Source organism: Lissotriton helveticus, chromosome 6, assembly GCF_964261635.1.
Source record: "Lissotriton helveticus chromosome 6, aLisHel1.1, whole genome shotgun sequence".
NCBI lineage: Eukaryota > Metazoa > Chordata > Amphibia > Caudata > Salamandridae > Lissotriton > Lissotriton helveticus.
This window is the reverse complement of record NC_136067.1, coordinates 1298392220-1298419705: the sequence shown is the minus strand read 5'-3', so window position 1 is coordinate 1298419705 and position 27486 is coordinate 1298392220. Positions and strand designations below refer to the sequence as shown.

The window sequence follows — 27486 nt, the reverse complement described above, 5'->3', positions numbered from 1 at the left end:
AACAGAAATACAGAGGGCGCATAGGTTCCCATTCACAGTAAGGAAAATGGGGGGTACAGGAGGAGCAGGAAGAGACGGGCAGAAAAACCACCCGAGGGCAATACTAGTGTACATTGGAAACTTCTTGCTCAGAGAGGAGATTTTGAGTAAAGCAAGGCCAGAGAATAGGAGGACCTTTGAGGTCAACACCTTTTTTGCCAGGCCCGACTTCTGTCATTTCACTGTAGAGAGGAGGTGGAAGCTAAGGCAAATGATTGCACCCTTTCAGGCTCTTGGTATGGAGGCGTATCTACTCTATCCTGCCAGACTTAAAGTAATTGTGAGAGGGAAAACCTGGATGTTCACCTCTGAGATCAAAGCAGAGCTCTTTTTTAGAAGAGATGAGGAAGCAGAAAGGGGGGTAAGAGGTACAGGCACGCATAATGAATCCGGTTAGGAGATAGAGGGATCTATGGGTGGCACGGCAAGGTAACCGATTGGGGGAGGGAAGCGATTTGCACAACATAAGGCGGGCACACATAGGTCAACTGACCTATTTGCCTGTAAAGGGGAGGGGTAGAGCAGGGGTGGAGAGGGAGGAAGGGGGGGAGTGTGGGGGGGGTTGGAATGGCAATAGTTTCTTTATGATTTTGCACATTGTTATGTTTTTGAGAGTCACTGAAAGTATACAGTTTGGTTTGTTGATGATAAATAATGCTCATCATGTGTGGTATTTACCAATGTTAATACAATGGCATGTAGGATAGCATCAATTAATGTATGTGGCTTAAATGACCCAAATAAGAGGTTGAGAGTGGCTGCGTATTTAAAAACTTTACGGTTGGACTTGATATGTTTGCAAGAAACCCATATAGAGCTAAGTAGGATAAATCTTTTGGAGCAACTGGGGTTCAGGCTAATGGCTAGCTCCAAAGAAGAAACTAGGACTAGAGGCGTAGCAATTTTGGGTAGACAAAGGGATGTGGTAGTAGGGAAGAAGAAGGAAGATAAATGGGGAAGATGGGCTATCGCAGAAATATGCTTCAGGGGTCAGAAATTAACATTAGTTACAATCTATGGATCTACCGAAGATGACCCAGAGGTATTTCAGTTTCTTGATGCGGAGCTGCCCCAGTGGCCTGAACCCATAGTCTGCTGTGGAGATTTTAATATTCATGACCTAGAGAGCTCATTCACACGAACAGATGCAGTTTATGGAGGGAGGAAAAGGAAAGTGTTTAGGGCTCTGGCAGATATGGTTTTGCATAATGCCCTGATTGACCCTTGGGTAAAACAACATCCTCACCTTGATGGAAGCACCTTCTTCTCTGCCCCACATAAAGTATTAGTTAGGCTTGACTACTTCCTGATAACTAGCTGCTTATTATCTGTGACACAAGTGGAGAAGCTTCCCAGGGTGATTTCAGATCACAGTCCAGTGATTCTTACCATTAAAAGTAATCAAACACCAAGAACACCCACACAGTGGACTTTTGAGAGAGGCCTTTTAAAGGATCCTATATATAAGGAACACATGACGGAGTGGATTAAATGGTTTTTGGATATTAATAGGGGGACAGCAGCCTCAGGAATAGTATGGGACACATTTAAGGCGGGAATAAGGGGAGAAACAATTAGTTTTGTCCTGGGAAGACAGAAAAGAGAAAAGGAAAGGAGAGAGATGGTAGAGCATAGACTATTAAGAGAGGAAGGAAACCTAAGTAGGGCTATAAGACATAATCTACCTTTAGAGGATTGTCTGCTTAGAATTATAGCTCTAAAAGCTGAAGCAGTGGAAGGACTGGCTAGGCAGGCGGCAGACAATTTTCTGACCAAAAAGGAAAAAACATACGAGCTTAGCGAGCAGGTGGGGCGCGTATTGGCAATTAGAACTAGGCAGAGAGCAGCTGAAGCGGGAGTGAAAGAAATACGGGATGCACAGGGAGATTTGGTCATGGAGACTAACTTAATAAGAGATGTCTTTAGGAAATTCTATGCAGACCTATACACTCCAGAGGATCCACCGAACCTAGTGGAGATTGACAAATATTTGAGCAATATATACCCACCGATGTTATCGGAAGAGGATAGGGAAATATTAGATAGACCGATACAGCTAGACGAATTGGAGGAAGCTCTTGGTAGCTTGCCGATAGGTAAAGCGGCAGGGCCAGACCAAATTCCGCTCGAATTTGATCAAATATTTAAAAATGTCCTCCTGGGAGATATGTTTCTAATAATGCAACAAGCACAGATAGGGGAACCCAGTCCGGAGTCATGGGGAGGGGCTGATATAATAGTTATTTTGAAAAAAGGAAAGCCACCAGAAACACCGGGGTCGTATAGACCAATCACATTAATGAACTCGGATGTCAAAATATATTCCAAAATTTTAGCAAAAAGACTGGCTGGGATTATAGAGCAGTTAGTAACCCCTATCCACCATGGATTCATTCCCGGAAAAGGGACTACGCAACATGTAAGGACTGTGATTACGATGCTTGATTCTGCAGATATCTTAGGGGACCCTGTCGCAGCACTCTTCCTTGATGCCGAGAAGGCATTCGACAGGGTCGCCTGGGAGTATCTTTGGCATGTTATGAGGTGGTGCGGGATGGGAGAACCTTTCATAAAAGCTATACAGGTACTCTACAACAACCCAACAGCAAGAATAAGAGTGAATGGAGGGCTCTCTGACAAAGTAAAAATTGCTAGGGGGACTAGACAGGGATGTCCCTCCTCTCCCCTGCTGTTTGCGTTATATTTGGAACCATTACTGCGAAGGCTGGAAGTTAATGAAGAGATACCACCGATGAGGATAAATGGCTGCACAGTGAAGTCCTTAGCCTACGCAGATGATGTAGCAATTTTAACTCCTAACCCTACTTCAGCTATAACAGAGGTGGAAATAGAGGCTCAGAGGTTCGGAAAGATATCAGGGTATAGTTTAAATAGACTAAAAACTCAGATTATTAAGTACAGATATACTGTATGTGCTGATGACAGGGTAGTTAATTCAGCCGTATATCTAGGAGTGTTATTAACGGCGAGCCTGGGTACGATAGTAGAGATGAACTTGGCACCTCTAATAGATAAAGTCAAAAAAGATCTAGAGAGGATGAACAATTTGCACCTCTCTCTCATGGGATGCACGAATGTTATCAAGATGCTAATCTTGCCTAAATTTTTGTATTTTTTTCGCACTATCCCATTAGTATTTGAGGTTAAATGGTTTAATGTGTTAGAAAGGGTGCTCAATAGATTCATCTGGGCACATGGAAAAACTAGAAGAGCTTACAGATACATGACCCTACCAAGAGAGAGAGGGGGGTGGGGGGCCCCCGACTTCAGGCTCTATCAGATGGCCACAGCATTACAGTATATGCAGGGGTTAATCGGGGGTGGAGGAAGCGATATAGGGGTTACGACTATGTCTACAGAAGTCTATGCTATCATACTGGGGGCAGAGGCAGAAAATAACTTTTTAAATAGGGTTGAGTTTGGATACCACAAAAGGACTAGATTCAAGACTGTAGTGGCAGCATGTAGGATATGGAATGTATTCCTTAAAAAAATGGGGCTGGGAAGATATAATAGGTACGTTAGACTTTACAAGAACAAATCTTTCCCGGAAGAAGTCTTTGCAGATTCAACAATGCTAGGCTGGACACAGAAAGGGATAGAACAGATTGGGGATTTAATGGATGGGGACGGGATAGCCCAGTTTGCAGACCTTACTGCTAAGTATGGGATTGAGAGGAAGGACTTCTTTAAATACCTACAGGTAAGGAGCTTCCTTTGTCATAAGCAAGGTGGTAGTGTGGGGTTTAATAGTAATGAAGTAATGGAAAAGATAAAAGTAGGAGGGGACTGTACAATTAGATCTTTTTATGCAAGTTTAGCAAAAGGGAAGATGGATGACTTGGAGAAAGTTAGCAACAAATGGGCTGGAAAATTGGGTGGGGAGCCCGGAAGTTTTCAAGAATCTTTGGATCTGGGATGTAATATTTTGTGTTCGGGTCCCCTGCAATCACAGCATTACAAGACGTTATTTTCGTTGTATCATACCCCCGCCAGAATAGCTAAATGGGGAGGCACTACTGGCACTACATGTCCACGCTGCAATGCAGGAGATGCAGATATTATTCATATGTTTGCTACCTGCCCTCAGCTTTACACCTTGATTAAAAGCGTAGAAGATTTTCTTAGTAATACTCTTGATATAGGAATTAAACTGACACCTAGGATGATATTGTTTGGGATAGATAATCAAGATGGATTTGAACAGAAAGAATTTATGTTTATAGCTACTGCAGTTTTGAGATTGACAATAGCAAGAGTATGGTTAGACAAGATACTCCCTGGAATGCAAGTTTGGTTGGCAAACTTACTAGCCAGCTATAACCTTGAGAAAGCTATATATGCACGGAAGGGGAAAAAGGGAAGGAGACTTGGGTTGAAAATTTGGGAACCAATAACCAAATGGAAAGAAAGGATGGCATTATAAGATAATGTGAAAGAATAATGAATCTTAAATGGTGCTTTATGATACCTTTATAGTGTTTATACTGTCTTGAAAACTTCAAACCAGAGATATGTAAAAATATTTGATGTAATTTGCAAAATGCATAAAAGTATGATGTGTAATACAATGTGCATGTTCAGAATAAAAAAAAATTATAAAAAAAAAAAAAAAAAAGGAGCAGTGCCATGATCTCAGTACCAGTGACTGGGTTGTGGTGAAGAAGCAAACTCAGAAAACATGCTTGGAGCCATGTTGGCGTCATCTCTACCAAGTCATTCTGGTGACAATGACTGCTAGCAATTGTGAGGTCTCCCCAACTTGGTGCATGCCGCTCACAATAACAGAGTTGAGGGCCCCCTTGATGATGTGACAGCACCTCTTCCAGATGAAACAGTTGAGACTTAAAGAAATCAGGAGCAGGTTAGACAAGCTGGGGGAACAACAAGAGCTTGAAACAGCACTTGTTTGGTCTAAGGTGGGTGTCTTTATGAATCAACAGTCGAAGCTGAGGCAGGAGAGTCTCGTCCTGTGGTGTTGATTGGGCCAGATTTAGACCCTGACAAAGGTTATGGTACTGTGATAACGTGAGTGAGAACAAGCAAACATTGGCCAAGAAGGCAATAGAGAGAAAGAGTGAGTTTACCCGAGGAACGTGTGCCACCAACTATTCCACAGGATATTGAGTACTCTGACCCGAGTGACAGTGAAGGCAAAGCGCTTGAACTCAGGAGATCAAAGTGAGCTAGAGTACAATGTTGATGGTACTCTTCACCTGAATGGACATACTTTGCACTGAATGACCAAGTAAAATAGTTTTGGGACCAGGGGGATCAAAGTGCAGATCCAGCTGAACCTCAGGAATATATTCTTGTTGCAGAACTGTATTTTGACCTTACCTTTACATGGATCAGACTGACAAGAATTATCATTAGCTTGAATTCTAGATTGAAGTTTGGAATGTACTTTTGAAAAGAGGTCATTTAAATAGACTTTGTTAAAAGAAGTAAGAAGAGTACCGAGGCCCGAGTCTGCTGAAGGATAGTAAGGCTACGGAGCACGGAGTAGGGCCAAGGAAAAGTCATTTAGACTTAGTAAATAATTCACTGTTCATCATTTGAACTTTGTTTTGTCACTTGCACAGGTTTACACTGACAGAGAAGACTCTGCTGTTGCTATGTTCTACCCAACAGTCTTGGCCCGATCCACAAAAGTAATCAGAGACAAAATCCTAAATTTGCGACTTTCGGTATTCACAAAGGGTATTTAGGAGTAGTAAAGTTAGGACTCCTAACTTTACCACTCCTAAATGCCCTGAGTGAATGTGAACCCACCTTCATAGCCAAAGGACATTGCTAATCATTGTTGGCAGGTAAAGATTTTGTTATTTCTGTGGTTTATTATGTTTGAGGAGCGTATGCATAGTTTAGGTTGGCCAACGAATGGTATGGTTCATGTTAGGTAGGTATAGTTTCTCCTAAAATTTATCAAGGGGAACATTTTAATGATCCTGTGTGGGAATAGAAGCTTAGACCCAAAAGAGGAACTAGTGCTGGAGAACAAGTAGGAGATATTTGTGGAGCAATGATTCCTTCTGTAGGTGCTATTTTGAATGACATTAAAATTAGAAAGTTGCAACCAGTGTGCATACACTGTCTACTAGTACAGCAAGAGATTTATTAGTTGTGAATACTGAAATGGATTCTGTAACATCCATGGTTTTGCAAAACTGTCTTGCTTTAGACATCCTCCTTGCGAAAGAAGGCAGGGCCTATTGGATGTTAAAAGTTCAACAATGTTGTATTTACATGCTGGATAAAAGTAAAGATTTGATGAAGTTTTTCAAAAGCATCACTGATCTGAAGAGTGAATTGAGGGAGCTAGAAGCAACAGGTGCTTGGGAAGCAGTTGGAAATTAAATTACTGCAATAGGGAACTGGTTTGGAGATCTGGAAAGTGGATTAGTGGGATCGATCTGGAAACCCCTTGTGATAATTGCTCTTTGAACAATATTCCTGGTTTTGGTCTTTTAGGGATATAAGAGCTTACTAGTAAAGAGGGGAATGAAAAGGAAGGGAGGAGATGTAGAGTTAAATTAGAGTCAATGTAGATACTATGATGCCAAAACATCTGGAGAATTCCAGATGAACATTTATGAAACCCATGAGGGTTTAATTGGTCCATCAGATAAGATCTGTAAAATTTAAACTTAGAGCCCTGATTAGACGACTTTAACACTTTGTCACCTGTACTTATGTGACTGTGCGTTTCAGATTTTTATACTACTAAACTGGATTTGCTTTGTTGAACATAGCCTGTTTTTATTTCTGTATCTCAGAAATGCTTAATTTGCATTCATTTCTAATTGCAATAAACCCATGTGACTCCTTGTATTTATTGTGTGATCAAATGGGTTACATGAAATTTAATTGTGTTGCTGTATGCCAACTCTCTTTGCTCATCCGCCAACCACAAAGGTCGGTCGCATGGAAATTGGAACCACGTCCCAGAGTGCCACCACAGTCCTGTGGAATGCTTCACCCTGAGTTAAGTAGAATCCATATGTTTTGTCTCCTGTGACTCCAGGTATGCCATAGTCTTTAAAGACTCTGAAAGAATTAAGGATTAAACCCTCACGCCACTTCACATGGCATTATTACTTATTGTTCGCAACTCCCACCGAAGGAAAGAAACACTCCTCATTAGTGTTTTAGGACAGTGTGGGTTGCCACTGTCCTGAACCAAGAAACAGACCTCTGTAAGATACAAATGAGGTGTAATCAGTGGCGGGTCCTCGAGGGAGTGCTGCGGGGTGGTGGGGCGGGGAAGGGGCAGGGTGAGTCTAGTAAACTTCGACATACGGCCGAATGGAGGTAAGTAAATAAATAAATAAATAAAACAATTTACATTGCGCACGCTGGAAAGCCAACTCGGCGCTGCAACGTGCGCAATGTAAATTGTGTTATTTATTTACTTACCTCCGTTCGGCCATATACCGGTGTTTACTACACCCCACCCTGCCCCTCCCCTGCCCCACTGTCCCGCATCGCTCCCTCGAGGAGTCGTCACTGGGTGTAATATAGGTGTCAGTGAAAGACTTGGATTGGTGCTCTATGTGTGAAAATGTTACTCAGACTGGATTTGGCGTTATGTATCTAAGTTGGTTCAGCTTCATCCCGTCTGAGACTTTAGAGGAAAGAATGGGAACCAGGGAGGAACATGTAAGTAGTTTTTTTTTTTTTCCTAAGTTGAGTTCCTCAACTCCAATATGATGCATCACTGGTATATATCTGGGCCCTCATACCAGTCATGCATACACATGAAGGTTATATGTGAACATAATTTGATGTACTTTATAAAAAAACAAGTGTTTTTGCGGGGGAAAGATTAAACCCACAAACAGATAACCTTTAACGGAAGAAGGGCTGGATATATAAAGAGAAAACAATTACTTACTGAGCCAAAAAAAGGTGTAGAATGAGGACCAAGCTTTATGATAAACTATTTGCATAGCTTGAAGGGAACTTCCCACGTAGTATCTTCCAATAAGGATTCCACCCCTCAGAGTGGAGGAGACACTGCATTCTTGGACCTTTTCATGGCATTCAACACCATTTAAAAGCAGTCATTGCTTAACTGGTTATCTACAGGAGCTTTGTGGGTGCAGTTGGTGACTGTGATCCAGCATTGCTTTCCCAATTGGTAGGATACTGTATAGTAAATTAAAATTCCACTATGACCTATACCTGTTTTGGCATACCACATGAGCTGACCCAGTTGGTGCATAAAGTAGAAGGTTACAAATTTTGATAAATCAATTCACACAAAAGAATTGGAAAACCTTTTTATTGTGGAGACAATGGCACTTGCATCATAGAAATAAGAGTAGGCATTCGAGTATGGTTTACTTTGCGGAGCCCCAATTCATCTGTCTCTGATCTTCCATCTTCTAGTGTTTCTCGATGCTTCTGTATTGTCTTTTTCCAGTGTCTGCAGAAGGCGGCAATCTCAATTTCATTCTTATCAGCCTCTGAGGACAGTGGTTTCAGGCCCTGTCAGAAATTATTAACAACATGTAGTCAGTGTTATAAGGGTACAAATGAGGTTTAAGGGGCTAATATTTAGGAAAATAATGTAAACGTTAATCAGTGGTGTGGTTCAACCAGAAATATATTTGCAGGCATAATTGTAATTTGCACACTTATCTATCAATACACAGCACCAAATAAACATATAGGCCATTAAGTTGTTGATATATCCACTCGCAAGAAATGAAAAAGAGAACTTTGAAAAATGAGGATCTATTATGCCAAGTTAAATGCTCAGGCTGGCATAAAAATAACACTTCATGTCTAATTGAGAATTTTAAGTACTTCACTAATCCCTCCTGGTTGTAAGCACATACTTCACCCGAAGAGGAACTGGAAAATCAAATAGTATAATGCTTTCACTACAAGATTGAGACTATAAGGAAAAAAATTGAAGAGTCATTAAATCCTTAAAACATTACACAAGTTTAAGAGCATCCATGGCCTCTTGTCCCAACTTTGACATTTCCCTGAGGCTGCAGTGGACGAGGTAGATTTATTGCTCTCCCAACAATATGTCCTAATTACTGCTATACCATTGCCCCATTTCTGCTGCCAAAGATCCAGTGCAGGATTTGGTCCTGCCCTGACTAATTGGCCAATAATGAGTAGTGGCCTTCAAAATCAATGTAACGGTAATGAAAGCCAGAGTATAAAATAATCTTGGTAAACGTGTGTGAAAAAGTTCTTTGGGCACTTATCATGTGGCTGGAGACAAGCCAGGAACTGAGTTCAGGGTGGTATGCAAAATTGGAAAATGCCCGCCTTTTTCAATCATGTTTTCATTGACAGTGTTAAAAAAAACGAGATTTCTCTGTGACTATATTGCTTTTTTGTGATTCTCATCCCCATTTTAGCTGCAATTATTATTTCGCCCTTCATTCCCAACCCATTAACATTAAGTATCTTCCCTGATTCTATCAGTGAAACCTCTGTCTTTCCATAAACATTTGTAGCTTGGGAGATTAGATACCCACAAGGCTCCCCATGAGGTCTTTAAATGTTGATTGCGTGCACAGAAACTGCCTAATTTAGGCTTTGGCAGATGGTAGTCTTCAGGGCTTTAAGTGGGGGAGGCTGTGGGGGGCTGAGCCCCCCAGTTTTTTTGGGGGGGTCTTGAAAGGGGGCTCTAGGAGGCTCTATTTTCGGGCCTCAAAGGTCAAAGGTAGGGTGAGCAGACGCCCCGGTTTTTGTTTGGTGTTACTAGTGTGGGTAACATGTCTTGATAGTGAAATACTGCCAATTTGGTTATACACTATTGAAAGACTATCTTGCCCATAGGATAACATGGGGAATGCTGTGTGACATGTTTACCTACAGTTGCTGTGATTGCTGAGGAAGGGACTGTCTGCTGTGTGCTGTGTCCCCCTAACTTGAAGAGTAGCTGTGCTGTGTGCTTTGCCCCTCAGAAGTATGCCTGTCTCCAAGGGCCTAAGAAGAGCTGGGAACTCAGGGATACAAACGTTCTCCAGCACCCACCTTTCCAGCTGGTGTGTGGGTCTCTGCGCTGTGCCTTCGTGAAGCTGCCCCGCTGTAAAATCTGTCTCTGTGTGCTCATTGGCACACAGCTGGCCCGCTCTGCCTCAAACGTGATCTGCCCCAGGATCGAGTCCCTCGCGCTCTGTGTGTGCGGAATAACGCACCGCTGAGGAACTTTGGAGAGCCTGCTTTGCCCCCGAGCGCTGTGTGCGCATTGACTCCCGTGCCGCCGCTCGAGCTTTGTTGTGTGCCCGAGGCCGGGTTCGCCACTCTGGGAAGGAGCCTTGAAAACACCCTGCCAGTATTGACCACCACCGGCCCGGGATCGTCGTTTCCAAGCTGCGCTCGGATTGGTCACAGCAACGAGGATTTCCCCCAGCAACGCAGAGGTTTGTCAGGCGGAGCTACGTTGCTTCTGGAGAGGCGCGAGGCATCCCCTAGCAACTGGGGTTCGCTCACGCTCGTCATCGAGGAAAGGAGCTGCCTGAACCTGAGGCCGAGGCGCGTCCCACCAGCGAAAGAATCTTCCCCGGAGATCAGCGCGGACCGCAGAGCACCTTCACATCCTAAGGTAACCGGTAACCGGAGTTTGCACAGGGGGGGAGATTATGATCACACACGCTACCGGCGGGCCTGCCTTCTCTTTACAGGTCGCCCTGTTGCTACTTACGTGTCAGTGGTGTAACAAAACTTGAGGGGCCCCCCCTGCAAAGGACCTGGAGGGGGCCCCCTCTGACCACACTCAGGAGATTGGAGAGCTGCGCGGGCCTTTGTTACACCACTGGGGGAGATTCATATTCAAGGCTTCTGGACTTTAGCCCAATAGCTGCCTTCGCTTTCCAGTTTATAATTCAGTTCACATCTGGTTGGCAGCCCTCACAGTTGCTCATTGTCACCCTCTCTATTTCTTGGGTCACCGTTAGCACCTCTCCTGCCATGCCCCTTTGTAGTGCTGCTTCTTGCCAACTTTGTTTGGTGGGTCTTACAAGTGTGTTTGCAGCAGTGCGCCGGGTCCTTCAGTCAGTCCTTCAGTCAGATTCCTGCTGCTGAAACCAGTACGGCTTGTTTCATAAGGAATCTATTCCTTGCTATATGCCAAGTATTATCTGTACAGCACATGCCCTCAGTCCTACAGCCAGTCACCGTTCCTCCCCATGTAACACCAAGACAGGGGATGCAAAGGAGGTGTGCAAAGGAGGTGGGCCCCTGTTCGCCATTGCTCTTCTGGTCCCATTCCCTGGTTCTCTAAAGACAGAGTGATTCTCTTTCTCACCTGATTTCTGGGCCTGTTGGCACTTTCCATCCTGTGCACCTGTTGGCATTTTCCATCCTGTGCATTAGTGCAGAGATTGAGGGATGGCACGGGCTTTCAGTGGATTCATTAGTCCGAAACTTAAAAGCAATTCATGTTAGAATTATTCCCATCACCTTGTTGGTTGTTGCGGCTGACTCCCTAAATGCAGCGGCTACGCCCAGTTGTGGGTACCACCCTCAATTGTCATAGTAACCAAGCTATACCTCTCTGATGAGACATAAGTACATTCTGCTGACCCATCTCTAGTTACACATTAGTTGCCCCAACTAATCCATTGTAGTGTAATAAGAAGTTGTTTTACAGTTGTGATATATGGGAAAACGCTACTTTGGGTGATTCTGTGACTGGATGCGACTTCATGATTTTATTAAGCACACAATGCTAGTTATCTTGATTTAGACCATGCCCCTACTCGGATAGGCCACACCCCTTTAAGAAATTTGCCACGCCCCTTTTAGAGCACCCCCAGTTTTTTTCCCCACTTAAAGCCCTGGTAGTCTTAGTAGCGGGTGCTACCGGATTCGGGTGGTGAGGCGAGGGGCAGGGGGGAGACAGGGGTCAAGGGACGACAACAAAGAGAAAAAAACTAACCTGAAACTGCCGACTGCCGCCTCTCCTCCATTTTCCGTCCTCTTCCTTCTTCCTCTAGTCCTAGCCAGCAGCTGGAAGCACCCGACTCCCAGGGTCCCCGACTCCCCTGAGCCAATCACAATGCTGCAATCCAACATTGTGATTGGTCTGAGTGTCATGGATCGGAGCTCAGATGCGGAATGGGAGGCTTTGCATGTTCCTCACCAGGCTGCATAATGCAGCCTGGTGAGGAGGATGCACAGTGCGCATGAATGTTTGGCCAGTTGAGAGGGCCGGTCAAGCAGTCATACCCACTAAAGGAGTCCCTGCTATGCCCAGCTCCACCCCAAGAGACACTGACTGCAAAGGAAAACTAAAATGCTAATTGCGATAGTTATCATTTTAGTATTCCTTTCGTTCAGTGGGGCAACACTCCTCCGCCATGGTGGAGGAGCCGCCACTGGGCAGTCTGTACATCAGGGTGGCGGAGCGCATTACCTTCGCCACCATAGTGGACTACTGTCTGCCAGAGCTAATCACTGTACATTGAAAGGAACAGCTGTCTATGGGACTCCCTTTAAGTTACAAAATGTTTGGCGGATGGGCACCATTGGTTTTGATGGCCGTCACCCAAACTTTTACGAAGTTTTTGTTTTTCAGAAACAAACCCCCAATGTTTCTGAAAAACAAAACACTAATGACCCGCACACTCTGGGAAATGTTTCCGAGGATGTGGGAGTCATTATTTGGGTTTTTTCCTAAGGGACACAGAAAAGGGACATTATACGGTGCATCCTAGATATGTGGGTGAGCGGCGTTAGTAATGTCTTTCCTCTGGCAGCCAAGTACTTCATTAGGTCATCAGAGTAATTTTTCCATCGACAAAGCTAATGGGGGCTCTATCGACAGAAAGCTTAGGGTCTGCTGGTTCCAAAATGAGGCTGATGGACCTCGAGTTTGGCAGACAGTGTACCACGTTGTGGTTGTAACACGCACACACATTGTTTCGCCCAGGTCACCCACATGATCTTGCGGATATCTAAACATGATCATTTTCGCGGCTGGAGGAACCAACCCAGTGGTTAGCACACAGTTTTCAGAGTGGTAGTGCTAACCATCTGCATCACCTTACTAAAATCCTAAGCGCTGTGAAAAATTGAGGGACTGCTTAATGAGCAAGTGTACTAAATGAGTCATTTCTGTCCAGCAGCAGTGGTTGAGGCTAAAGGGTTTAAATATGCTAGAGTATTGTCACAGACAGCACATTCTCCATCGAAATTGGCTCTTTGTATAAGAAAATTGCCAAAAATAAAATAATGGAACACAAAATCAGTCTCCATTAGGAAACAGTGCTTTCCGCAAATATGATGGTCTCTTTCAAAGACACCCATAAGAAACTTTGAGGGATATGTACAAGGAAGTGGCGGAGAGAGGCTTTAGTCTTCCTTGCTTAACGCCTCTGGCCACCACTTCTGAAACGCAAGGCTGCACCATATGTACAAGAATGTGATGGAGCCTTGCGTTTCCCCCTGCGATGGCGCTAAGTTTAGCAACTTAGCCCCAGCGCAGGCACCCTTGGAGCATAATGCAAAGGTGTCTGCGTGCAGGGGAGGATTGCTTACGTGTAGGAAAGTGTCTTTTCCTGCACATAAACAATCCTAAAATGCCATTCTGTCACTGTCATGTGTGCTGCTTCGTGCAGCACAAATGAAAGTCACAAAATGGCATTTTTTCAAAGGATTGTTTATGTGTAGGAAGGGTCACCTTCCGACACATAAACAATCAATGGCATTTTGCTTTTTCCATGTGTGCTGCACAAGGCAGCACACATTGAAAAAGCAAAAACGAGGAGAAATGATTAATCTCTCCTCGTTTCACCAACTTAAGACCAGGTTTTTCCCGATCTTTATTTTGGCAATGACTCCTATGTGTGCCACCCTTGCACATAGGGGGCAGCTTAAAAAATAATGAGTGTTGCAGTGGAACGCCCACCGCAACACCCACTGCTCACCTCTTTCACGTTAACCATAGTTTGAAAGGGGGCCTTATTTACAAGGTAGGGTTAAGCCACATTAATTAGCTTAACCCTGCCTTGTAAATATGGTGCAGCCCCTATCACCACCACAATGTCAGTAAAAGTGGCGATGTGGTGGTGATAGGAGCTTGTACAAATGCCCCTTTGATTTAATACAGATTGGCAACGTGCTATTAGCATATCCACTCAGAATGGTTAAATGGCGAAACAACACATGACGTTACTTGCAGTCTTTACAACTAATGCATGTTTACCACCCATTCCTTTGCCAATCATACCATTACAACGACATACTAAGGGAAAGCGCTGGACTTTGGAGTGCTATAATTTACTATTCTAACTCCAGTTTGCACAACAGTAGGGAAAGTGTTTGACTGTAAAGTCCAACGCTACTTTCCTTAACGCATGTCGTTGTAACAACATGCTTGGTAAAGGAATATGTGGTAAAGATGCATTTGTTATTAAAGATGCATTTGTTATAACTGCCGCATTACCACAAACGTCATGGTAAAGGATGGTTCTCCTCAGAATAACTAGGCCCTAACCCAGCCTCCACCAGTGATTGCTCTGGCCACTGGTTGGTGTGGTTAGACTGTTTATGTATTAGTGCACCCCATCACAGAAATCTCATCAGTTTGGAAGGTTCAAACACTTAGCTGATTATGCCTCTGCCACGTGGCTAGGTATTACTAGGTTAGAAATTTGAAAATCTATCCGTTCCGCAGTCTTCAATGCAAAGGTGGTATGTGAAAGAACGTGTGATTGCCACCACAATTGGGCCATTTTTCTAAATTCTGTTGGGAGACATGTAATTGTTCTCCATCTTCTGTAAATGATTCCTCTCCATTGAACATACAACACTTCATTTAATTTTTCATTTCAATAAGCTTTATTCGATTATAAAACAACCATAAAAGCACATATAATACAGTGTTCAATTCAATTCAAATGATCTTTATTCGGAATTTAGTAAATCCATAAAAGTACATACAGAATGAAAATACATTTTAAAAACAGATTAAAAACACATATATAAAAATTAAAAACAGATTAACCAATGGGATTTAAGCAGCATGTGTAATATAAAGTGCAATGTGCATAATATATGAAATACAAAATGCATAGTAGAGGAAGAGCATTAATCTATTAGTATACATAATCTCAAAATTCAATTTGTATTCTCCCACAGAATTTATTTAATTCAAAGCACGTATACAATTAAATCTGTAGTCAATTTATAGTAGAATAATAAAGTGCTCAAAATACATGAGATGGGATAGTACTATTATCCATTAACCATATTCCATACTTGCCCTCGATCTCACACAAGCTTTTATGAAGCAACTTACAGTATATATGACTTCATCTGTGTGCAACATTTGCAAGAATTTTAATGCATGAATGGAATCTCGAATGTCATATTTACGAAGAATCGGCCTTAAATATTGACAGGTATACAATTTGTAGTGGCCACAAAAGAAGAGATAGTGCAATAAACTTTGTTTACCGCCATGAAAACAAGGACAATCCAACTCTTCTAATTTTTTGTTATAGCCAATGGGGAAGCTGAGCAAATTAACTATGCTTCCATCCCGAAACCTGAATAAAAGGCTCCGATTCCATCTACCTATAGGGATTGACAAGTATCTTAAAGGATTGTTCAAATTTTCAATACCTGGGTCAATAATGCACAAATATCTAGTGACAACTGGTTTAGAGGATTCTGATCTCATCCGATCCTCATTATATAAGTCCAGCAATGCCCGTTTAATACTGTTCTTATGAGCGGGTACAATAGAATCAGGGGAGCTAAATAAAGATCCTTGACCCACGCTCAGCAGACTGTTTTTGACTGCATTCAACCAGGGTATGTGATGAGATCTATCACTTAACAGACAGTCTGATATTATACTGCGCGTTAAGGATGCTGCTGGATTTAGCCATATTTTAATCCAAAAAAGCGCAGGCCTTGACTTAATAAAATCGACAATATATGGCAGCCTTAGTTCATTGTGACAAATAAATGTAGGTGCACAAGGAACTCCCCCCAGTACCCTCCTGCAGAATCGATTTTCCTCCAACTGGATGGCCATGCTGTTACAATAACCCCACACTTCAGCTCCATAAGTCCCAGTTGGCCGGCATTGGGTGCGATAGATATTGAGGAGGGGGGTAACAACATCAGCCTGTTTTGGTTGACGGAGGGATAAAATTGAATTAATTGACTTGCCAATTTTATTTCTCGCATGGGCAGCGTGTGGCTGCCATGAGCCTGAGTTAGAGAATAACAACCCTAGGTAAGGAAAAGTGCTGGTGCATTTTAAGGTGTTGTTACCAGATTTAATGGATGTGATATTATACTTTTTTAGTCCACAATTCATAATAAAAGATTTTTTAAAATTGGTTTTTAGACCAAGATCGGACATAAAAGCAACAAACCCAAAGATTAAAATGCGTAAAGCATTCGGTGTACTCCCCATTAATACTGCGTCATCCGCATAAAGTAGGGTAGTAATGGGGGAACCATTTATAATTGGAACGTCCTTAGTGATCTTACTCAAAGTGCTACTCAACCCATTGATATATAAAATAAAAAGCAGTGGGGCGAGTACGCAGCCCTGTCTAACTCCTCTGCTAATAGGGACGTCATTGGATAAAGCACCATCATTATTAATTCGTACTCTCGCTTTTAAGTCCCTATGTAAATAAGAAAGAAAATACACCAGTGAGTCATCCAAACCATAATCAAGCAAAAGTGACCACAACCTAGAACGATTAACAAAATCAAACGCAGAGCTCAAATCCATGAAACCTAAATAAAGAGGGGATTTTTTAACAATGATATACTTAGCCATAATCAAATTTAAGTTTAAACATTGTTCAATGGTGCCTACTTGGCTTCTGAAGCCCAGTTGACTACAATGAAGAACATTGTTGTCCTCCGCCCAATCCCTTATCCGTTTAAAAATTACCCTTCCAAGTACTTTTAACGTGTTATCGATCAGTGAGATCGGACGGTAACAGGCGGCATCCGACCTGTCACCTTTTTTAAATATAGGTACGATGACACTGTTCGACCAGGATTCGGGAATTGAGCTATCATTCAGGTTATTAAATAAGTTGCATAGTAGAGGGGCCCAAAAATTAATTTCTGATTTAATCTGATCAATTGACAGGCCGTCCGGGCCAGGGGCTTTATTGCTAGCGCTATCAATAATAGCATCCTCGACCTCTGATAATAAAAAGGTCAGAGGTTCAGCGCTATTAGATAGAGAGACAGTATCTAAGGGAGTGGCTGATATGGCGTAAATTTGGGAGAAATGCTCTACCCACGCCTCACTCGTTATATTACTATTAATTGGATTGATGTTAGAACCAAAAGATCTTAAAGACTTGACTTCTCTCCAGAAACCTGTTGTGTCCTTTAGTGTGGCAGTACGCATGAGAGATTCCCAGTGATTAATCACTAGGGCCTCGGATCTGGTTCGTAAGGCAATTTTATATTTTGATCTTAATTCTCTCACGAGTGGAGCATCCCTTGGGTTGGTATTTAAGGCTGCCCTCAAGTCCCTATTGGCCCTAGAACAAGAGGAATCAAACCAGCGGGGACCATGGGATATATTCTGCCTAACGGGTTTGGAAGATTCTGTTTTAATGGCCCCACATAAATCACCAAAGGCGCCAACCACCTCATTACTAGGACTTGTGTATGACAGGCAAATTTCTACTGTCTCGGGATGTTTTTTAATTACTCTGGATAGAATCTCTTTATTATCAACTCCCTTCCATACTAGTCTCAATCTATCCGTTGATAAAGCCAGATTTTGAGGCCCAGCCTCTGACTTTGCTGCAACCTTTGAGGTCTGCGGATTGTGTAAATATATTCTAAGCGGATAGTGGTCACTGTAAGCGGAACAGATGACTTCTGCTTTTAAAATTATATCGCTTAGAGTTGGGCATGTAAATATGTAATCTATCGTTGAAGCACAGCCCTGACCTATGAAAGTGGGGGTTGTTATATTATTTGCACTAGTACCTGCAATTTCCATTACATTTACTAGTTCACGGGAAGCTATATGGTTTTTCAGTTCCTCACCGTTTTTGCATAGTGGGCTGTTACGATACATATGGGCGTTAAAGTCCCCTCCAATGCAGATACCATCAAAGGGCCCATACTTTTGCCCTCCCATAATTTCATCTATAAAATTAAACAATAACATAAAATTACCATTAGGGCGGCTAACAAAGTCATTGTTATAAAAATTAATAATACATAATTTCAATCTGTTAATGTACTTCATAGCCATAAAACAACAGTTACCCGGTGTAGGGATCAATTTAGTTTGCACCCCGGATTTTATTTTGGACCAGATAGATAAGCCCCCACTTGGTCGTCCCATGTGAGAAGGGGAAGCTTTATGATTGTAACAACAGAAACCCTCCATTGTTGGTGACGTTGTACTCCAAGTTTCTTGTAGCATCAATATATCGCAGTTATTATCAACCCAATTAAGCCATTCTGTAATTTTCAATTTGGATTTTAAACCTGCTATATTCCAGCTGACAAGAGATAATTCTGAATCCAAAGACAATTGGTTATGAGTCGGGGGTGTTTGACTCAGAGCAGTTCGAGGCAAAGATTGTGAAACAGTCTGGAGTTCAGGTGTTGGTGTCAGAGATAATTCGACAGAAGTAGTCAGAGATGGTCAGTCTTCCATATCCAGATCCGAAAGAGGTGCAAATCTATTATACATTTGAAATGGAAATGGGGGGGGGTTGAAATTGCATAGGCGGTGGCCGGAAATGCATAGGTGGTGGTTGGAAATGCATTAATGACGGTTGAAATTGCACAAATGGAGGACGAGGTTGTGTTGCCATTTGTCTATAGAAATAACTCAAGGGTAACATAGTTGCAACAGTAGAAATGGTAGAATAGTTGCTATTTCTATTAAGGAGGTTTCCTACGGTCCCTGGATTTTTAAAATTAAGAACTATACAGTCACCTTCCTTGTCCTTGAGTAAAGGCCCGACCCACGATACCCTGCGGGCCGATATAATCTCTCTTGAAATGTCAAATCCAGCGCCTTTGTGCTTATTCAGCCAGTCTATGCACTTATTCCGCAATTGCACCCATGATTCCCCCTGGTCCTCCCTCAACGGCGGTACTCCTGCTAGGACCAAAACAAAAGGACAAGCCTCCGGTGGCAAATTTAAGGCTGGCCCTTGGTGTTTAAAAGGTTTACTTGTCCCTTGTGGGCCAGTGCCCACATTGTTATTGGCAGCAGTTGGTCTTGATACTGTTGTGGATTTGTTTGGGCCATTATTGCGGTTAGAAACAGGGATGTTAGAAATTGATGGAATAGTAGTTTTTCTAGGAGCAGGTATGGGAGTCGATTTTGTGGGTAAATTGGATGTGTTCAGAGTTGGCCCTCTGTTAGTAGATCGGGGTTGAATGATAGGTGGTGCAATAGACGGAGGTAATGATCCAGGATTACTCAAAACCCCACCCAAAGAGCCGGTAATCTCCTGTTTCTTTGATGACAATGTATTGTTTGCAGTTTCCAATTCCTTTAAGAGGCGATCAGCTCTGATTTGGTCCAGGATGACAGACCCCTTCCTTTTTATTTCTCCATTCTTGACCAGGTTATCTAATCTGTCCAGTCTTTTAAAAACGTTATTAAACTGATTGATCATTTGCTTTTCTAGACGGTTAAAAATAGTATCCACTATGGTTTCTATAAGGTTCCCATTCTGTCTTGAGAGATTATAATTATCTCCCATTAATGCTGTTTGAGTCCATGTGGTTTTAGAATTCCCACTAGAGTGAGTGGTGGTTGCAGTAGAAATACTGTCCCTGCCAGAGGAGTCTTTGTCTTCCGTAAGGACAATTTGTTCCCCCGAAGATTTATTTTTATTCCACAGACTTTGAGGTGTGGGCTGATTCTTGTGGATTACGGGCTGTTTCCTTTTATTAGCACTTTGCTTGGTTATGGCTCTTTTACGTTTTTCCTCTCCCTGTTTATTACTACTGGAATCAGTACTATCCAGGGTAATAACATCGTCCTGGGAAGCTGTTATAATAGTAGAGACACTTTCTGTCAACAGGGATACTGGGGATGTTGGTATCAGTACCGGCTTAGAGATTACTACCGCTGGTGTTAAAGAGGCGGGGTCAGGGTTAGAGCGGCAGACCCTGATGCAGAGGTCTAGCCCGGGACCAGGGTTCAATTCCCCACCTCGGTGGGTCTTGGACTCAAAAATTCCACGGACCTGATAATTCTTGGCTTGGTGCCTATTCCAATCATGGAGTCCCACTCTGCAACTCTGGGCAATAGCTTGCTTAATCTCCACAACGGCCCCCACAACGCTAAGGATGCCTGGCCTCCACCTTGGGGGTGCCCAGGAGTGGACACCTCACAGGGAAAGCCAGGATGGGTTCCACAGCGGTATTCGTACAAGCGCCTTGAGACCCTTGTGGGTGAGTAGTGCGCTATACAAGTATCAATTTACATTTACAATTTACATTTAGATGTTGATAATTTTTCATAGAGCCTTGCCAAAAAAAATATGATAGACTCCGGAGCACCAAAACCCAGTAAAATCGGCGATAACAGAGCATGATCCACCAAATCAAATGCACTGCTTAGGTCAGCAAAGCAAAAAAAGGGGACCCTTATTTTGCACGGGTATATTTACCAATTATTAGATCCAAGTTAATGCATTGTTCCAGGGTTCCCCGCCCCTTCCTGAATCCATATTGTGAGTGCGTTAAGATCCCATTTTCCTCGACCCACTCCTTTAGCCTAACAAGTAGGACCCTGCTCATGATTTTAATTGACGAGTCTAATAGAGAGATCCGTCGGTAGTTTTTGGCTTCAGATCTATTCCCTTTCTTAAATATAGGGATTATTATGGATTTTCCCCATGTTGGAGGTGCTCCTTCCATTACGGCAGCATTAAAAACTCTATTTAATATGGGTCACCAGAGTACTGGTGTGGCTTTATACACATCTACTGGTACACCATCCAGGCCAGGTGCTTTCCCTCCCTTGTGACTGTTGATTCCTTGCTCTACCTCTGCTAGCGTGATGTTAAGAGGTAGAATTGGCCAGGTGTCTGTAACCCTAGAGTCTGCTCTAACTCCAGCTCCTGAATTAAAAATGCTGGTAATATGTGCAACCCATGCTTCACTATTAACGTGAGATGTCAGATCGGGGGCCTCATCATTTTTTAAAAAGGGTGAATTAACTGTTTCCCAGAACAGCTGGCTGTTAGATGTATCCACAGCCGTTGTTAATTTATCCCAGGCCTCCTCTTGAAGCTCCCTCTTTCTCCGTTTTAATTGTGCTTTATAGGCCAGTCTTACATTTCTAACAAGCATCGTGTCCCTATTACTGCTAGACAAGGCTTGTTTTAGCTGGCTCAAGGAGTGAGTACATGCGTGGTCAAACCACCCTCTATTCTGCAAAGATTTTGTATTAGTGGTCGTAGTCATGATACTATTGATATTACCATTTATTTTACAAAAGTGTGTTAAAGTCAACATTGGTTCAACATTATTATCCAGGCTCTCAAAGATCTCGGTCTGGCAAACCGTAACAATGTTTTTTAATACCTTATCCGGGTTCACCCCTTTCCACTTTATCCTAATACCATTCGGTCTACATGGGGCTATGTTACCCATCATGGTTTGGGTTTCTTGAGATCTGTTACCCCATATGGTTAGAAACAGAGTGATACAGTTATGATTGCTTACTAGTAGATCTTTAATCACCGGGGTAGTACAGAAGGAAACAATACTTACAGATGCCAAGACATGGTCAATCGTGGTATTGGCATTTCTACCTGTAAATGTTGGTATAGTGTGTCCCTCTTCATCTTTTGCACACTGCAATACATCCAAATCGAATTTAGCTATAAAAGAATTTAAAATCTCACCATACGAATTATGCGGAAAGTGCACACAGTCGTCGCCTATGTCATTCCTGAACCCGCAAACCTTGGTAGCGGACAGGGGGCATAGGGGCGTATTAAAATCACCAACCCAAATAATATCAAAATTAACACCTTTGTCATTGCCCAAATTATCAATTACACTCTCCAGTTCTGTAACCACTTTGAATCGTGTAGAATCAAAAAGGTTGTTATAAAATGTGATTAACAAAACCTTTTTTACTGACCCTACCTGTGAGGACGCGTGAGACTCCTTCTCACTGGATCAACGCCACTGTTTGCCGGACCCGCTGCGCGGGTCCCACTTCGCCGGGGAGGACTTCTGAACCCACGGACTTGCTCCTGTTACCGAGGTCTGCTGGGGTGTGAGTGGGCTAAAGGCAGGGCTGCGAGTGGCGCTACAGGGACTCCAATTCCCAAGAGTCCCTGCTCAGCTGACCGGCACCACCTGGACCGCTCTCCCTGCTTGCCCCGCCCCCAGCGCACTTGAACCTTATAAAATCATCCCGCCATCAGTACATTGTGGGAACCTTTTTTACTGACCCTGCCTGTGAGGACGCGTGAGAATCCTTCTCACTGGATCAACGCCACTGCTTGCCGGACCCGCTGCGCGGGTCCCGCTTCGCCGGGGAGGTCTTCTGAACCCACGGACTTACTCCTGTTACCGAGGTATGCTGGGGTGTGTGTGGGCTAAAGGCAGGGCTGCGAGTGGCGCTACAGGGACTCCAATTCCCAGGAGTCCCTGCTCAGCTGACCGGCACCACCTGGACCGCTCTCCCTGCTTGCCCCGCCCCCAGCGTGTACTTATTAGTCCCAGGTGGCCGCTGCGCGGGAGCGCGCAGGAGCGCCCGGGCAAAGCCCGGGACAAGGGCGGGACCGTCTGTGGCCGTCAGGGGCTGCAGGAGGCTGGGCTGGGCCCACTCCATAACATTTATCCTTTGGGGCTATCTTCTACTGTTGTCTAAAGATTGTTGTAATTTGGGGTGCCCCAAGTGCCTAAGATGCCTACAGACATGTCTAACTCTTTACCTTCTAGCGTTGGGGTATCCATACTTGGTCCCTTAGACAAATATTTTGCAAGGGTAACCAAGGAAATAGATAAAGAACTTTTGTTAGCGGAGAAACGTGCGGAGCGCCGCCTCTCCATAGAACTACTTAAAAAGAAACCATTGATTACTCCCCAAAGGTCACCCATTACTCTAGAATCAGGTAACACATGTTGGTTGGAAACAGATGCTGAGTCATTTAGCACCGACCATATTCCTCTTATTTTTCAAGATCATAGCATAATCCCTGCACAATTTGATATCACCAATGATGGTAACTTAAATTGCCCTCCTATTAATTCCAACTGTCTTATAGATTTAAACTCTCCTGTTGTCTTGGATCTTGTCTCGCAACTCCAGTCAACTTTTTCCATCCAACCAATTGACATTGATGCACCTACAGAGACACTTCCATCAGCTACTGTTAGTAAGACCAAAGACAATTCCAAGAATCCCCGGAGGGTACATTACTCTCCACCAAAGAAAAGAAGGAGAAAAGGCGGGGGAAAAAAAGGGGAAAATTCTTCAAGTGTAATCCCTTCTCTGGCAGGCCCCAAAGATAAACCATCTGGCCTTCCAGAGAGGGATGTCTTAATAGGTACCCTATTACCATCTATCCCAGGTGAATCAACACCGTTCACCAAAGAGACAATGGAGATGTTTGAACGGCTCCTAAAATCTTATATGCTCCCACTCATAGAGAGAGTGTAGCGATCATGTTGCATAAAGGGCTACAGCCATACCATTCTCGTAGATTCCACTCTGTCCCTGGTCAACATAATACGAGGGTAATCAGTAAGAAAACTACAGCTACCAGCATGCCTAGTGGCAAGACTCATGAGGCTCAGGGCGGAACTTACTAAAGCACCTCCTTCGTGATGACAAGGTGCTTGTCAATCAATCTTGTTTTCTGTGGAATGGTGGATGGTGTTCCCCGCCGGATTTCAGCTTGAAGATTACAGCCGTCATGGATGTTTACAGGATTCTGTGTTATTGGAACTTGTCCCAGGTACTTTTGGCCGAAGGAGTGCGGGCTCGCCTCCTCGGCGTCCACACTGTGTCCTTTTGTGCATTAGGAAAGAAAAGCCACGGTGCAGGTTAAACGCGCTGCTTCGCGTTTATTTTGCATTACGCGTGTGAGAAGGGTTATTGTTGCTGAACGCGTCTGAATGCTAAGACGCGCTCAGTGTAATATCGTTTCCAGTAGCGTTCTAAGGAAGTGACTTTACCTTCTGTCCTTCTACTGATGAACTTTTGCCGCTTCCCTCTGTACATTGGTTACCTCGCATTGAACATTGCGGCTCAGTCTATGTCTGCAATACCTGTTCCGTGTTCAATCACTCGAGAAACAGTCCAAATGAAATAGCGTTGTGCAAGTCAAACAACGCTCGCATTCTTGGAAAGGAAGTCCTTTTTGGAATATTTATCTTTGGGTGACATTGAGATTCTTCACGTTTGCCAGTCACAGCAGCATCTTTTTAAATTTGACCAAGCAGCATGGGTCCCCGATATATTGAAAGTTGCTAACGCTGTGGCAGACGGAGCCCCGATACCTGACTCATGGCAGGGGGCGGAAATCCTTCCAATATTTAAAAAGGGGGATCGCTCCCTGCCAGCAAATTATCGTCCGATTAGCCTTATTGACGCCATCCAAAAGATCATTTCTCGGATGGTGCTGTTTAAGATCTCAGCACGGATGGACGAAATGTCAATACTGTCACCCATGCAGGCTGGCTTCAGGCCCTGCGTAAGCAGAATAGATCAGATTCTAAGATTTATTCTCATATATTGGAAGGTGGTGGTCTTAAGTGGAGGTGCGATCTATGCAGCCTTCATGGACCTGAAGTCCGCTTTCGATTTGGTTCCAAGAGCCAAATTGTGGGAATCTCTGACACAAATGGGACTTCCGAAGGACCTGTTGGACATAATTATAAGACTTCATGAGAAGAATTATGCCCAGGTTCGATGGGGTATGCAGGGCCAAGTCACTAAAAAGTTTCCGGTGACACGAGGAGTCCGTCAAGGATGTGTCCTTGCTCCAACCCTCTTTCTTTTATTCATTAATAGAGTGGTTACATATTTTTCGGATACTCCTACTGATGCACCTAGTTTGGGTGGTATAAAGTTTCCCCTTTTCATCTTTGCGGATGACACACTCATACTTTCAAAAACACAAAAGGGGCTACAACTGGCACTCAGCAAATTTGTAGAATTCTGTGATGCCAATGACCTGCAGGTCAACACAAGTAAAACCAAGTTTATGGTTTTTACTAAAAATAGACCAAGATTAGGCCAAGTAAGTCTTAATGGCACAAATTTGGAACAGGTGAATGAGATGACTTACTTGGGGGTGGTACTAGACTATAGATTAAGATGGACTGCCCAGATGGATGTATTGTCATTAAAATTCTCTTAGTTGAGTGGGAAATTGGTTAGGGAGCAGAGATCCTCCCTAACCAAGAGAATAAGCCCAGCACTCAAAATATATAACATCAAGATTAGATCGGCCATTGTATATGGAGCAGATCTCTGGGGCTATGTTGATTTGTCCCAACTCGGGAAAATCCAAAATAGGTTTTTACGAAACTTGGTGGGTCTTCCACAATCGACCCCTATGCTTCCATTATTGTTGGACCTGGGTTGTAATCCAATAGAGGAATTGGCAAAACTGAGAATTATTTTACTTTGGAGGAGAATCTGGGTAACCCCTGAATTGGCTACATTTGCTGCGGAATAGAAGATCTTAGACGTATAATGGGTTGTGGAAATCTCCCTTGGTTTAAAGCTGTAAAATCTATTTTGTTAGATATGGGCCTCATTCAGCTATGGTCCGACCCCAGGACCAGTGTGTTTCCATCAAAAAAGGATCTCAAGGATCAGTTTTGAGCTGTATATAGAAATAAGCTGATTATGGAATATAGCTCGCTAACCCTTTCTGGTAGGTTTTTGAGTCACAAGGTGGACCCAGTTCTGGAAAGTTACTGGGACGCCATAACAATGAGTATTGATAGAAAACTTTTTCACCAATTCAGAATAGGAACGCTACCTTTGAGATCGTTCACACATAAATGGAAGGGTGGGTCTGGGAATTCGTGTCCATGGTGTAAAGAACAGGAAGAAACTGTGGGACTTTTCTTTTTTGTTTGTCCTGCATATGTCGCCCCACGGAAAAAATGGCTGAAACCAATTTGTCGAAACCTTAACACTAGAGGGGCCAATGAGGCCTTAAGGATGCTAGGGACGGTTACATCACTCCCAGTGGCCATATCAGTAGCAACATTTTTGGGCTGGTCTTGGATCATTAGAGTTAGATATCCACAGTGATAGTCTATTCCTGATTGAACCTATGAGTGAGGTTATATGTACGTCTTTTTCACTAAATTTAATTAGAATTTTTAAGATGCGACTTTGTATTATACAAATTATGTATTATGTTGTGGTTTTTTTTTAATGTTTTAATTGTAGTTTTTGTGTGATGTCTTTTATGGTTAATTTTACCGAAATAAAGACGTATGAAACTGATTAACAAAACATCACGTCCATTTTTATGGTGTAACCACAGTATTTGTGAATGGCATCCAGCATTTATGAATGTTTTGACTTCTACAAGCAGTTTGATAAATATTAATATTAACAACCCCCCTTTCGCTCTGCCAGCTGTAGAACCCAGAGCAGGTAGATTAAAAGAAACAAACCCATCGAAGTTAACATGTTCCATGTTCTTGGAAGCATAAAATGTCATAGCTGTTAACAAAATCCTTCCATCCTAGCATATCTATCTTCTTCATCCATCCAGCTAAATTCCAAGTGATTATGCTATACCCAGGGCTATTGGCTCCCTCTGTGGGTCCAACTACCTCAGTCAACATGGGCAGGAGCTCCCCAATTACTCTTGGCATATTAATCACATCCCGAATCATATGGTCTTCAGCTATAAGTTCATTCACATAGCTCTCTATAGTGTCTCCTTGCTTTTTACTAAGACTAATGTTTTCCGTTACATTTTCATCTTCTTGATAGCTAAACTCCTGTCTAGGCGACGATAGTCCTTGAGATCCCGCTGCCCTTTGTTGATTTATACTTCTTGGGCCCACCATCCTTCTTTTATGGTGAGCAGGTCTATGTCAATCAATCTCCTCAAGGGAGGTAAGTGGCATAAATCTATTGTGAGTAGGAAGGGCAAAATGTTGCGGAGGTGGCATTAGCCGATTGGCTCTCCGATGGTTCTGCTCTAATATCACAGGCGAATCTTGTTTTAAATGTCTATAGAAGAAGCCAATTGGGAAAAGCAGGATACTTTCATCATTAACTGTCCGAGAAGAAGCTCTTTCCAGGGTAGTCCTAGCATAAGGAGGGTTTTTAAAATTAACAATAACGCAGTCCCCCTTCATGGATTTAGTAGAGGGGCCAATCCAGTTGACTCTCCTCGTCATGAGGATCTGATCTGCATGATTTATAGGATAACCACAGTTGCGATTTAACCAGTCCACCACTTTATT

General features: G+C 43.2%; 1 protein-coding gene across 1 annotated transcript in view; it reads right to left on the bottom strand.

Moving 5' to 3' along the window:
* Positions 1-8346: 8346 nt before the first annotated feature.
* Positions 8347-27486, bottom strand: part of LOC144762684 (uncharacterized) — a 955001-nt gene continuing 935861 nt past the window's right edge. The window contains exon 9 of the mRNA XM_078647927.1: positions 8347-8553. Within this exon, the coding sequence (XP_078504053.1) occupies positions 8347-8553 (207 nt within the window). The remainder of the gene's footprint in view (positions 8554-27486) is intronic.